At 42.5% G+C, this 13748-nt stretch overlaps 1 protein-coding gene across 1 annotated transcript; it reads right to left on the minus strand.

Annotated features, from left to right (window-relative positions):
- Positions 1–3699: 3699 nt before the first annotated feature.
- On the minus strand, positions 3700–9449 carry LOC126262761 (ejaculatory bulb-specific protein 3-like). The gene is made up of 2 exons (XM_049959573.1): positions 9238–9449; positions 3700–3946 (listed from the first exon to the last, which is right to left on the minus strand). Exons 1-2 carry the CDS (start codon positions 9434–9436, stop codon positions 3756–3758), a joined length of 390 nt encoding a protein of 129 aa, XP_049815530.1. The 5' UTR covers positions 9437–9449; the 3' UTR covers positions 3700–3755.
- Positions 9450–13748: the final 4299 nt, after the last annotated feature.

The raw sequence follows: 13748 nt of genomic DNA on the forward strand, positions 1-13748 counted from the left end.
GAAGAAGCCGTCGGTACTTGCGTGCAATTCATTGAAATCACTGCTGCTTGCGGCTTGAGGAGGCGCGACAGCAGCCCACTATGGAAGTCAATTCATTGTCTGTCTATAGGCGCGAACCACACACAAAAAAGTTTTGCATCACCTCGGTTCCGTGAGTTTCGGAACCTGTACAGAAAATTGGAATAGAGATTAACATAAACATCATTTCCGCACTTTTTATTGCTCATGCAAACCACACACTGCATGTTGTACCAACATACAGCGAGACCTTAAGACGTGGTGATCCAGGTTGCTGTACACACCGGTGCCTCTATACCCAGCAACACGTCCTCTTCCATTGATGCGTGCCTATATTCGTCGTGGAATACTATCCACAAGTTCATCAAGGCACTGTTGGTCCAGATTGTCCCACTCCTCAACGGCGTGTCGGCGTAGATTCCTCAGAGTCGTTGGTGGATCATGTCGTTCATAAACCCAGGCGTGTTTCATAGGCTTCATGTCTGGAGAACATGCTGGCCACTCTAGTCGAGCGATATCGTCATTCACAAGATGTGCACGATGGGGGAGCGAATTGTCGTCCATGGAGACGAATGCCTCGCGAATATGGTGCAGATATGGTTGCACTATCGGCCGGAGGATAGCATTCACTTATCGTACAGCCACTACGGCGCCTTCCATGACCACCAGCGGCGTACGTTGCCCCCATATAACGCCACCCCAACACAGCGGGCAACCTAAACCTTGCTGCACGCAATGGACAGTGTGCCTAAGGCGTTCAGCCTAACCGGGTTGCCTCCAAAAACGTCTGCGATGATTGTCTGGTTGAAGGCATACGCGCACTCATCAGTGAAGAGAACGTTATGCCAATCCTGAGCGGTCCACTCGGCATGTTGTTGGGCCCATCTGTACCGCGCTGGACGCTGTCGTGGTTGCAAAGATGGACCTCGCCATGGACGTCGGGAGTGAAGTTGCGCATCATGGAGCCTATTGTGCAGTAGGAGTCGTAACACGACTTCCTGTGGCTGCACGATAAGCATTATTCAACATTGTGGCGTTGCCTTCAGTATTCCTCCGAGCCATAATCCTTAGGTAGCGGTCATCCACGGCAGTAGTAGCCCTTGGGGGGCCTGAAAGAGGCATGTCATCGACAGTTCCTGTCTGTCTGTTTCTCCACCATGTGCGAACAACATCGCTTTGGTTCACTCCGAGACGCCTGGACACTCCCTTGTTGACAGCCGTTCCTGGAACAAAGTAAGAAAGCGGACGCGATCGAACCGCGGTACTGACCGTTTAGGCATGGTTGAACTACAGACAACGTGAGGGGTGTACCTCCTTCCTGGAGGAATTACTGTCGCTGATCGGCTATCGGACCCCCTCCGTCTAATAGGCGCTGCTCATGCATGGTGATTTACATCTTCGGGCAGGTTTAGTGACATCTCTGAACCGTCAGAGGGACGGTGACTGTGATACTATATTCACAGACAACGTCTATCTTCAGGAGTTCTGGGAACTGGGGCGAAGTAAAACTTTTTTGATGTGGGTATTTCCATGCGACGATACAGAGCAGATAATTTGTCCATACCCGTGCCGCCTAGCGGCTACAGCGCGTATTAGAAGTAAAAACTGGAGAGATTCTATATCCACCAATACGTGTCAGTTTTCTTTAAGACATGTACTTTTCACGCGGTCGTTTGCTGAAACAACGGAGGTAGTTACAAAAAATCCTGTACATGTATTCGACCTAACAGCGCCACTGACATGTAACTGTCGATACATATCTGTTGTGAATGATTCAAGTGACGTTCTGACCGACAAGTCAAATATCCAATATGTAATTACTATCCGTCACTAAAAACATTAAACGTTATTACATTTTATAAGGTGCTGCCTGTGGTTTTAAGTGTGACCGCGTGGGTGATGTGTTGTAAACTAGAGATCTAGATCTGTCTTTCTCGTAAAAAATCGGACACGAATACATTAACTATTGTCTTTTTATCAGATCAACTGAGGAAGGTGTCGTACCCCATAAGTGTAATGGGTACACTTCGGGTAATTATAGTTGGAGAAATTTTTAATCCGAAAACAAGTGAAACAATTTCTTTACTATGGCGCAGTGGAAAGAAACAGCACAGTATGCCCTTATGGAGACGAACCCAACGTTTAGCCGTACCTCCTGTACACATATATACAATACTTTAATCCACTTCCTGATCAATGTGAAAATGACCTGGGAGACTTGCAGTAAAAGACTGAATCATATCTTGGCATTTATTACAGTTACTTTTTACACGGAGGAAGTTTAACAGTGCAACAATTAATGTTCTTAAGTGCTACTGTCCCGTACGAAATGCAGACATGACACTAACTTAGCAGACGAAGTGATCAGGATGGCGGGGTGCTGCTACAGGAACAAAGGAAAAGATTTTGAAAGCTTGTGCGTGGTCCAACATACTTGAAAAATGGTAAGCATTGCTGAGGGGAAAGATGAAGACAGGAAGTTGTTATTACTCATAAACAGAAATTCGTGGTCTGATAAACTTGAAACTTTCTTAACCAGTATGCACAAGGCAAGAGCAGAGCTAGAGAACAAATGGGTACTAATTACAGCCACTGAAACAGGAGAACAAAAACACTGTTCACCGTAAAACACGGAAGTGCAAGGAATTTTGCTTACGACACACGTGGGGCAGACATCACCATTACTAAAGAGTTCGGTACAACGAATTGGGACTACTAACCAGCTCTGATCGCGAACTAATGGTACGCTGGCAAGCAGTTGCATTGCGCCTCACGAACTTTGTCTCGTGGTACAGCAGCACAGCGTGTCACCACCGGCCAACATCATCTCCACAGAAACTCAATGTTACCAGGTTATTAGTTCAATGTAGATAACAGACCTATAAGGTGCAATTTACTATACTTTGACGCTGTGTAGTGTGTGGATAACAGTTCCCGTACCTTTTCAATATTTAGTTGAGTTACATCCATCTCACTTCCCCTGTTTGGTTGCGCTTTATGTAGCTTTCCGTGTCCAGTTTTTATTTAAAAGTCAGACCGCGTTTTATGTGGGTATATTTCAGCGCACGAATGGTGTTCATAAGCTTGAATAAACACTCATGTATAGTTTAGTTTGGAGTGGCAGCTCACAATTTGTTTAAATTAGGCTCTTACGACTTAGTTATTTGTGTTTATAATAAGATTCACTCTTCATTTAAGGTAGTGTCCAATTTATAACTTTAAGTTATCATATGTCCACGCACCATTCTTGTTTTGATAACTACTATTAGTTTCCGTGCTAATATTGTAACTACTCAGATATAAGAGCTGTCTCTTCGTCTGTTGATTATAATGCCATGAGTTGCATTTAGAAGATAATCTCTGATTGCTTTGTTCGTACCAATGATTCCAGTTTAGAGTGTACTAGTGAGTGAGACCTATATTCGACAGCACAGTGTTTTCTCTTTTCTGAAGAGCGTTATTGAGTGAAGAGTTGTAAGATGACGATATATGTCAAATGCAATTCCACACTTGCGAAGATCTGCAACAGAATAGCATAATACATTTAAAAATTAAAATTTTGTGTTTTAACATTTGTAATTATGCAGTCAATCAGAATTAAACAATGTTCATGGGAAGAAACCGCCAACGGATTTTTGTTTATGTCTATCGTCGAATGCACTACGTAAATAAAATAATAAATACGCTTGCAAATAAGAATTTATTAGATATATTAGCAGTACATGTTAAAACCGTGTTCATTCTTTGAGCTCATCCTCAAGCTTCTTATATTTCTCGCTGTATATTCCATCTTTGTCATAATGTTCCATCAGTTTGTGCCAAGTTTCGGGTTTGTGGTTGATTAGGAACTTGATAACTTTCCTAGTGGCTTCCTTCTGTTTGTCGTTGCATTTGGCACAATCATTTTCTAGTGCGTCGGGGATGTCTTCTGCAACAAACCGAACACAGTCTTCAGTGAAATGGTACATCCGTAGTAAACTAGTGTCTACCTAGTATATAAAATAACAAGGATAAGAAATGAAACAACGACCGCTTTTGTGTCTACAATTCTGCAATTACGTGCTATATTTTTTCCTAACAATTCGGTTCACTTCATAGACATTAGCAGAGGAGTACTTCGGCAGAAATGGCATTGGGTTTTACACAGAAAAGGCGCAAGCCATAAAATTCTAATGCACGTTTCGTGCCTGGTAAAATTTGATACATAGACTATTTAGCTACTTAAAAAATTAATGCTTCACAGCCATCAGACAAGAAAGACGTGACTGCACAAGTCGAATTCAAAAAGTAAAGACAATTCTGTAATTTCGCGTATCGTGTTAGACCAATTAGCACAATTTATTCGTTGTTTTGTTGATGAGCATGTTTGAAATGTATTTGTACAGTGTCATCCATCCTGTATATTTACTGTGTTGTCAGCTGTCAAAAAGTTTACGTGTGTTTCTGTAGTATCGGCGATTATTTATCTAATATAAAACTAGATCAGATAATTTGTATTAAATTTTGCAGCAATAAAAGGAATAAAGAGCAGCGAAGTTTTAGTAATGTTGTACACACATACACACACACACACACACACACACACACACACACACACACACACACACACACACACTTGGTGAGTCTGCTGCGAGTAAAACAAGGATTTTCGAGGCGTATAAGAGTTTCGAAAAAGGCAGTGAAGTTGACGAGTAACTTGGACCCCCAGCACATCGTAAGTCGACGAAATCACAGTCAGGAAAGTCACTGATGCCGCTGGAATGTCAGTTTACTCACGTCATGAAAATTATTCTGGTATTTTGGATATAACATGTGAGACGCCAAAATTTGTTCTTAAATCGTTGAATTTCCAAACCAGTGGCGAATTCAAATTCCTCAGGAGTCGCCAGATGAAGCTATTGACGGTAAAATGTGTCATAATAGGTGAAGAAACCTGGGCTAGCGGATATCACGTCCAAACAAAGGCTGAACTGTCTCAGCGGAAACATTCTGGATAGCCCAAACCGAAAACGCTCGACAAGTTCAATAAAATCCGAAGGTTAACGGCATAATGTCACTTGAGTTCTTGATTCGAGGCCGGAAGCTTAACAAGGATTACCAGTTAGAAGATCTACGGCATTTGTGTAAAGAAATCCGAAGAAGCAAACCCAGATTTGTGAGGCACCAATTCGTGGCTTTCGCATCACGATGCTGTACTTGTTCACACTTCTCACCTTGTTAGAGAATTTTTGGCATAAAAGAATACTATAATTATGGCCTAGCTCCCATACTCGCCAGACATGGTCCCATGTGACTTTCCTCTGTTCCGAGAAATAAATAAAAACTTTAAAGAGCTTCGCTTTAAAAGCATGGATAAGATTAAAAATACATCGCTGAGGAAGCTAAGAGTTATCCCAAATATTGAGTTCCAGAAGCGTTTCGGGGATTGAAAACACATTGGCTGAAGCATATAACATAAAATAGAATTTTTCTGAAGGGTATAATATTGATATAGACGAATAAACAACATTCTTTGGATAAAAGAAAAATATCCATCAGGGAGTAGAACCATTGGAGTACAGGTATAACCAGTGTAAAGACAACCTGATATTTTAAGCTAGAGGATCGACCCTCAGTTGACCCGTGGAATTAAAGAGAAGCGAAATGACATTAGCATTTGTCTTTAGAGTATCTGAATTCTTAATCGGGTAGCATGTCGTTGCAACTAAGCTATAGAAAAACGAGAAACCACAAAAATGCGTATAGTTTACTTCATTGAATAATTTTAAATTTTATTCCAATTTTACGTTTCCGTTACATCAGCATAATAGGAAATCGAAAGCTTCGTCGACGAGCATTGGCTAACTTTTAATATTAAGAGTACTTTATACGCAAACAAGGGCTCTCTGTTAGTCCTCGAGCATTTCTTACATAAGGTCATCAAACATATGCGCTGTATATGTCACTTAATGTGGTATTTGGTCTCCACATAAGGACCTGCTTTTGGCAAAACACATCATAGTTACGCATCTCAGACAAATAATAATGAAAATAACGCAGCCCTGGAAGTAGTCTCAGATACGTAGTGTAACGGTATTCGCTGCATAAAGAAAATAAAGTCATGCTGGGTATGGTGGTACTTAATTGCAAGTGGTTAAAGATGGAGGAAAATAAATAAAAAGGAACTTGTAAAGTTATTTACAGAATATCTACGGAGGAAGCCAGTTGCCGGCCGAAGTGGCCGTGCGGTTAAAGGCGCTGCAGTCTGGAACCGCAGGACCGCTACGGTCGCAGGTTCGAATCCTGCCTCGGGCATGGATGTTTGTGATGTCCTTAGGTTAGTTAGGTTTAACTAGTTCTAAGTTCTAGGGGACTAATGACCTCAGCAGTTGAGTCCCATAGTGCTCAGAGCCATTTGAAGCCAGTTGCACAGATTAAGGACAGCACTGTTACAATCTTCTGCGCACCTATCAGCCTCCTCTTCTTGACGTATAGCAACAGCACGCGAAATCCTTGGAAGTAAAGCAAGCCAAGAAGCGAAGTGGCTTTCGTAATGGGTATAGGACAAGCACAATTAACAGACTGCATTTCGTGAAGTAAATTACAAACCTGAACATTGTGTATTAAGTCCCTGTTTCTATGGGACTGCGGGATTTAAAAAAACAAATCTTTTCACTTGTTTTTCACAATATCTGTACTCTCCACCCTCGAAAACCAGACGCGGGTCCAACTTATATCAGTATACTTCAACGCCACAGCATCTGTTACACACCATGAAGACATTGGCACATTCGGAATTCAAAAATTAGTTCGACAAAGACATTCCACCTCACTAAAATTGTTTTCAAAAGCCGTACACCAACTTTTCAGACTTGTAAGACGTAAAAGTTAGAAGGAATACGTGGCAATGAAACATGTTTTTGGTTATATATTGTACTGTTTGCAGAAGTGCAGTTTATCTTCATAGACAGGTGAAAGAAATTAACAGGGTGTAAGAAGTTAAGAGAGAAATTCTGAAAGCAGACCCAAAATTCACTCAGTTAACAAAGTCATGTAACCAGCGGACATTATTTTGTTATTTACTGCATTTGAAACCAACGACTGGGTGGATAACATAAATAAGTAAAAAAGTTTTCGTTGAGTGTTTTTGTTAAATTTCATGGAGTTTTCTCAACAGAGCTTCTGACACATACAAAAAAGAATGTTATCCAGTTTTGTCTTATAGTAGTAAGACATCTACTTTTAATGCGAAAACCTTTCAAATCCTAGATATATTCCATGAGCTGTGAAGTGATGCGTTTTGGGAAATACTAGGAGAAACAGTAAGACATTTGTTTCAACTGGAGTAGAACATGCAGTTATGAATAACGAAAATGAAACGAAAATGGTAGGGACGTGTAACCTGGCGAATTAATGATCGATGGGGCAAGAACGTTCTTTCCTGTATTTCGAAAGATAAGAAAGAAAATGGCGTAATCTACGGTTAGTACATGGCATTAGAAAACATGCTGGAGCCAGATGGATGAGTAAAGCTCGAGATCGAAATGAAAAGTCTAGTGGCCGCCTTGATCCGAAAAAGAAGAAGGAAGGAGGAGGATTTAACGTCCCGTCGACTATGACATCTCTAGAAACGGGAAGCAAACTCGAATTGAGGAAGAAAATCGACTGGTCAAAAGACCCATCCAAATAGCAATTTCCTGACGGGGATTTGAACTGACGTCCTTCCAAATACAAGTTCTATGTCTTGCCATGGTGTCACCTTGCTTGTTGGCTATACTGAGGAATGGTATTCGAAATGTAATTAATGAAATGTATTCGCTGTTGCAAATATGAAAAAGCATCATCTGCGTAAGGGAGTGACGACAACGTAAATTTGTGCCACATCGGGATTCGAACCAGGATATCCCGCTTCATGAGAGCGGTCGCCTTAACCGCTTTGGCCACACCTGAACTTCCATCAATCGTTGTTCCTGCGTCACAATCTGTTCTCGTACACATATTATGTAATAAATTTTTGTTTGTGGAATGTCCACAACTGTTCTGCACCAGGCTCATGGTAAACAAATCCACCACAGTTGGAAAATACTTTACTGATCAAAGTCTTACATGACAGAGATCGCCGTGCACTGCTACGGTCTCGGGGTCTTAGCCCCATCATGAGGGTACCTGAAATCTAGCAGTAGTAGGACGTCATGCCCGTGCCCTAACAACTAATAGGCGAACATATAGAGTAGGTGGACGGTCGAAAGACATTCCAGCCACAATTTGGGATTTTATTTGACGGTCCAACTACGCTAGATGTTTGCTATTAGTTTTTAGGGCATGTACATGACGTCCGACTACTACTAGATTTCAGATACATCTGATGATAGAGCTACGACCCCGAAACCGTGGTACTGTATAGTGACTTCTGTCGTGCAAGAATTCGGTCAATGTTCTACAACTGTGGCTGATTTGTTTACCATGAACACAGTATACATAATTCCAGTATAAGGGGGGGGGGGGGCGAGAGAGAGACATTTTAATTGTAAGTCACTCTCTGGTATTGCAGTGCCTTTGTTGTTAAGAAGAACGATGCCGATGCCGGGCAGCGACTTTCAATTAAAATGTCCTTCTCTGTACGGAAATTACATAATATGTGTACGACTGTGTTATAAAAGGTCCTTCCGTGTACGGGAGTTACATAATGCGTGTACCACTACAGGTTGGCCGTGAGTTTTGGACGGATAGCCAAGACAACCGCTCGCGTAAATCAGGAAATCCGGGTTGGAGTCTCGATCCGGCACAAATTTTCATTGTGATCATTCCCTGATGGAGCTGACGGTTGTTTGTATTCGTAACAGCGATTGTGTTTCATATTTCATGACTGATGGAGTGACCGCAGTGCCTGTTCTTTCGGACATGCGTCGTTCTTGTTAACGACACAGTCACTGCAATCTTGAAATGTAATCATACTACTACTGTAATAGCTTCACTTAATTCCAAACATTAAATTCCTTAGACACTTTATTTCACAATTTAGCGATCAGCTAATTTTACCCCTTTGGAATTATAAAGGTACATCACAACGTAAAACTTAATGTAAGGAAAACGAACACATCCCTTATGCGCTTTATGACATAGTGTCAAAGTACAATACATTACAATACGCATGCTGGTACAGTGATATGCGGATAGCTCACGTACGAGCACAATGAGAGACAGAGAGCAGTCATCAGTCGCTGGTGCCAGGGCACTTGCTCTTGAGCTCCTTGCCCTCAGGGCTGCAGTTACCGTCGTCTTCCTCGGTGAAGCAGAGTTCGTACTGGTGCATCAGGCGGTCGTTGGCAAGGACCTCGTCGAGGTCGATGTTGTCGTACTTGGTGGTGTACTTCTCGTCATCTGCGGCAGCCAGCGCCGTGATGGCGAGCGCCGCTACGAGTGCCAGGGTGGCCTTCATGTCTGCTACTCTCCAGTGGACACTGAGGATGCAGGCGGAAGCACACTGACACCTTATATACAGACATTCCCAGCGCGGTCCCACCACGGTACTCTCGTTTTTCCCAAAGCTGCAATACGCAAGATATACACGGCGCCGTATTTTTCCCACTGTTATTACGTCTTAAATCATCCATTTCCATTGTTGTTTTTCCGTGTAAAAATTTGCCACCTACCCGATTTGTCTTCGTCCTTCGTGACGCATCTTTCTCTTGCCGTAAGAAACTGTCCATATGCCTACAGTAGTGGTGGCCATAGATTGAAATCGAAGGCTGAGAAATGTAGTACGATATGTTTTCGATAGGAATAATAAAGCAGCTTAATAAACGGAGTATCACTACTGCATACTTTTCAAAAGACACTGAAACAGCAAATCTCTATAAATAAAAGGCAACGTCCTGACTAACTGACAGCCCATACTGCTAAGAATAGAAAATTGAAATTTGGAGAAGGTGTGGGTGTTATAGACATCGTTTATGAAGGGACTGTTCGAAATTCCATTCCTAAGGGGGTAAAATAGGAGATGGAAAGCGTTTTGAAAGTTTGCCGCTAGCAAGGGAAGTTTGAAGCTAGAGCTACGGAAATTGGTATTTGGTTTCTCAATCAGAAAATTTAACATACGTATTTCAGCATTTTTGGAAATTCAAGCTCTAAGGGGATAAAACAATGAGTGAAAGCTTTTTGAAAATAAATAATTACTAAACAACTACCTAAGGATTTTTAAGGCTACATCTATGACAACTGGTATTTGACTTCTCGGATAGAAATAAAATTTAAAAAAACGTGTTTCTGGAAATTCTACCCCTAAGGGAGTGCAATAGGGGATGAAAATTTTTAGGCAAATATTTCGTTACACTAAAAAAAATTAAAGTTAAATTTATGAAAATTGGTATTTCACTTGTCGGTTATATATAAATAAATATTTGTTACAGGATGGAAGTTGCTATGGAAATATCTCCGCATAACGCAAAAGAAATGATTAACAAAAGTTTTGGACTCCAGCTACCAGAAAAGCTTTTTGGTCAGATGTACATTCGGAAAAGACCTTCTTATAAGGCTTTAATTAGCGTTAAAAGGTTAGAAGGTGCTGCAATTTGTGAACAAGATAAAAATTCGATTAAATATAAACCAAAAAATCTCTCAGGCCATACAGTCAACGTGAGCGACGAAGCGGGCGCTAAGCTCGTAAAAAAATAAAAATAAAAGCATACAGTTTCAATTTAGAAAATACCCAAGCTGCATCTTTAACATAAACTGCCTGAGAAAAAAAGTGAAGGTCCCAGAAGACATGATTGGACGCCAGTGTAACTTCGTACACCTACACATCAACGACGGATTTGTAAATGATTAGATTTGCATTTCTCTGTGACAGATGGCACGGCCACCGAGTGCATCAATGTTTTCGGTATGTAGTTTCGTTATCATGCCGGCTGGAGTACACAAAACGTGTGACTTGCGTCAGATGAGTAATCACTGTGTAGGTCATGGAGATGCCACGTAGTCGTGTGAGACAGCGTCATCAGCACCTTACAGAGTTTGAAAGGGGTCTCATCGTGGGTCTACATTTTACCGGGTGTTCAAACCGTGCAATAATCACATTTCAGTAGTATTCTCATGTGATAGTGGCCCAATCTTGGACTGCTTAATTGTCGTTCAGGTTCCGATCAACCACGCACGACAATCAAAAGGTAGAATCAGCATAATGTGCATCAAGCACGTTGTAGTCACTTCACACTTGCGCCTGCCCCAACAACAGGTAGCAGACTCCCAGCAACAATCTGGGTCACCTCACAACTTTGTCGGAGACTAGCAGCAATCAGACTACAGAATCGCCGTCCGATGCGCAGAGTACTGTTAACACCACAGCACAAACGGTTGCGTTTGTAGAGTTGCCTTGACCGGAAAGCATGGACTGCCGACGAATGGCGTCTCATTGTGTACAACGTTCAGTCGCTGTTCTGCTCTATCCCTAATGACAACTGTCAGTGAGTATGACGGGCACCTGGGGTGAATTCCCATGTGTCCAAAATTTTTGAGAGGCTTGTCTGTGTTACTCCTGTGTGGAGAGTCACGTGGCATGAATTCCGGTCATGGCTGGCAGTGGTCGAAGGTACGTTAATGGCAAAAAGGTACGTCATGGGCATCCTACCTCCTGATGTGACAATATTGTGGTGCCATTATTGAACAGAGCCATACTCGTCCACGCATGGTTCATGTTTCTATGAACTCTTTATGTGATGCTGAGCTACTACCGTTGTCAACAAATTTGCTAGATCCATCACAAATAGGCAATAAGAGTATGTGAGACCATGTCAGACAGCAAATCCTTCCCGAAACCAGTATCTGAAACGGGGAGTACCAGTTACAACAGTTTTGGGCCATCTTGGATCAAGATATGATACAACGGCTTTATACCACACTACCAGGCCAAACAGTGCCTTAATCCTGACCAGGGGTTGGTGGGGAGAAGGGGTGCAACGTCCTACTGATAAGTGGGCTCATGCTTCTAAGTTATTTGTAATAATTGAAATAACATTACGTATCCTATCTACCTCTCAAGTTCTTGTTGGCCGTCTGTGGCATCACAAAAAAAATGGTTCAAATGGCTCTGAGCACTATGGGACTCAACTGCTGAGGTCATTAGTCCCCTAGAACTTAGAACTAGTTAAACCTAACTAACCTAAGGACGTCACAAACATCCATGCCCGAGGCAGGATTCGAACCTGCGACCGTAGCGGTCTTGCGGTTCCAGACTGCAGCGCCTTTAACCGCACGGCCACTTCGGCCGGCTGTGGCATCACATTCTTTGCCAGGCGGTGTATACAACGATATAATGAATGAGCGCTGACCTTTACTAATTTAAAACTGCATACTGCGTGGGTTCTGTTTGAGTGCCGCTGACATTTGTTGGTAGGTTTAGCTATCGCAATGTAAAACGGTTATTTACTACCGAACAGTAATATTTTATGTCATCTCTCTCTTAAATGAATCGCTGCAGGTCGTAACAAGCGACAGCCACTGTTGGTCTCTGATCACGATTTCTCGAACGATGTTCCAAAGAGAGGTGGCTCAAAGACCCTGAACTCCCGCACGGGGTACTGGGATTTAGATCCTTGCCTTACCATCCAGATATATGTTTTACGCAATTTCCCTGGATAGTTCAAGTAAAATGCCGATATTGTTCATTTGACAAGGATACTGTCTAGTCGTTATCCTATCTTTACACAAGCTGTACTTCTAGTCCGCCTCTAATAACTCATCTTCGACGTTCCCTCAGTCATAACGAGACGACACCTGAAGTCATACCTGATGGGTCCCCAAACCGTGTCGCCAGGAGTAACACCCACAAACCTGTCCAAAAAGCTTGGAAGAACGGCACCCCACCTCAGCTGCCCGCAATACTCACTGACGCTGGTCATCTAGGGTGGTATAGAGTAGCAATCATCGCTGAACACAATGCGTTAGCATTCATCATTCTCAATTTTTTAAAATCGTGTTCCATACATGCATATATATTACGGATTCTCCAAGGTTCACATTTAAGTGATTGGCAGAGGATGCAAGACTTTCAAATATACAATACCTGGCAAAAATAGTAAAAAAAAAATGGTTGTATGGCATCTTTGGCCGGGATACCCCATCTAATCTACTTGGCTGTCTTGTGCAAGTCTTTTTGTTTCAAGCCAAATTGGAGAGTTAGATGTCAGTGATCACGAAATGATGATGAGACCACCCACACCCAGACCCCGAGCCGGTTAATTCACCGATTCGGCTGGAAAACGAACCTGGGCCCCCTGCATAGCAGCTCTGCTGACCACTCAACTTCGGAGGCAGACGTCAAAATGAGTGCAGTAACCAGACGACATGATAGGGTGTCAATATAACTTCGTACACGTATATACCGTTGGTCGGTACGTAAATGATTAGAGCTCCAGGTAGTATGGCCACCAGAGTGCATTAGTGTTGCTTGTATACAGTGTCGTTTCCAAGCTTTGTTCGGTATATAAGGGGCGGGAACAGCATCAGATGCAGAGTGATCTGTGTGGAGGACACGACAGTGTCGCGTGCTCATGTGAGCAAGCGTTATCAGCACATGACAGAGTTTGGAAGTTGGCCTCATTGTGGATTTCCACCTGTCCGACTGGTCGAACCGTGTAAACGCTATATTTGTTTGGTACTCGGCTGTGACAATGGCCTGATGCTGGACTGTATCGGAATGTGACGGCAGGCGTATTTAACCTCAAGGTTCTGGTCGGTCGCACCACCACAACGGA

The sequence above is a fragment of the Schistocerca nitens genome, chromosome 6 (assembly GCF_023898315.1).
Source record: "Schistocerca nitens isolate TAMUIC-IGC-003100 chromosome 6, iqSchNite1.1, whole genome shotgun sequence".
In the NCBI taxonomy this organism is placed as follows: domain Eukaryota; kingdom Metazoa; phylum Arthropoda; class Insecta; order Orthoptera; family Acrididae; genus Schistocerca; species Schistocerca nitens.

Coding starts and splice junctions, on each gene's coding strand:
- LOC126262761 (XM_049959573.1), bottom strand. CDS start 9,436: ATGAAGGCCACCCTGGCACTCGTAGCGGCGCTCGCCATCACGGCGCTG. Junction 3,947..9,237: donor TGAGGGCAAGGAGCTCAAGA/GCAAGTGCCCTG, acceptor GGTTTGTTGCAG/AAGACATCCCCGACGCACTA.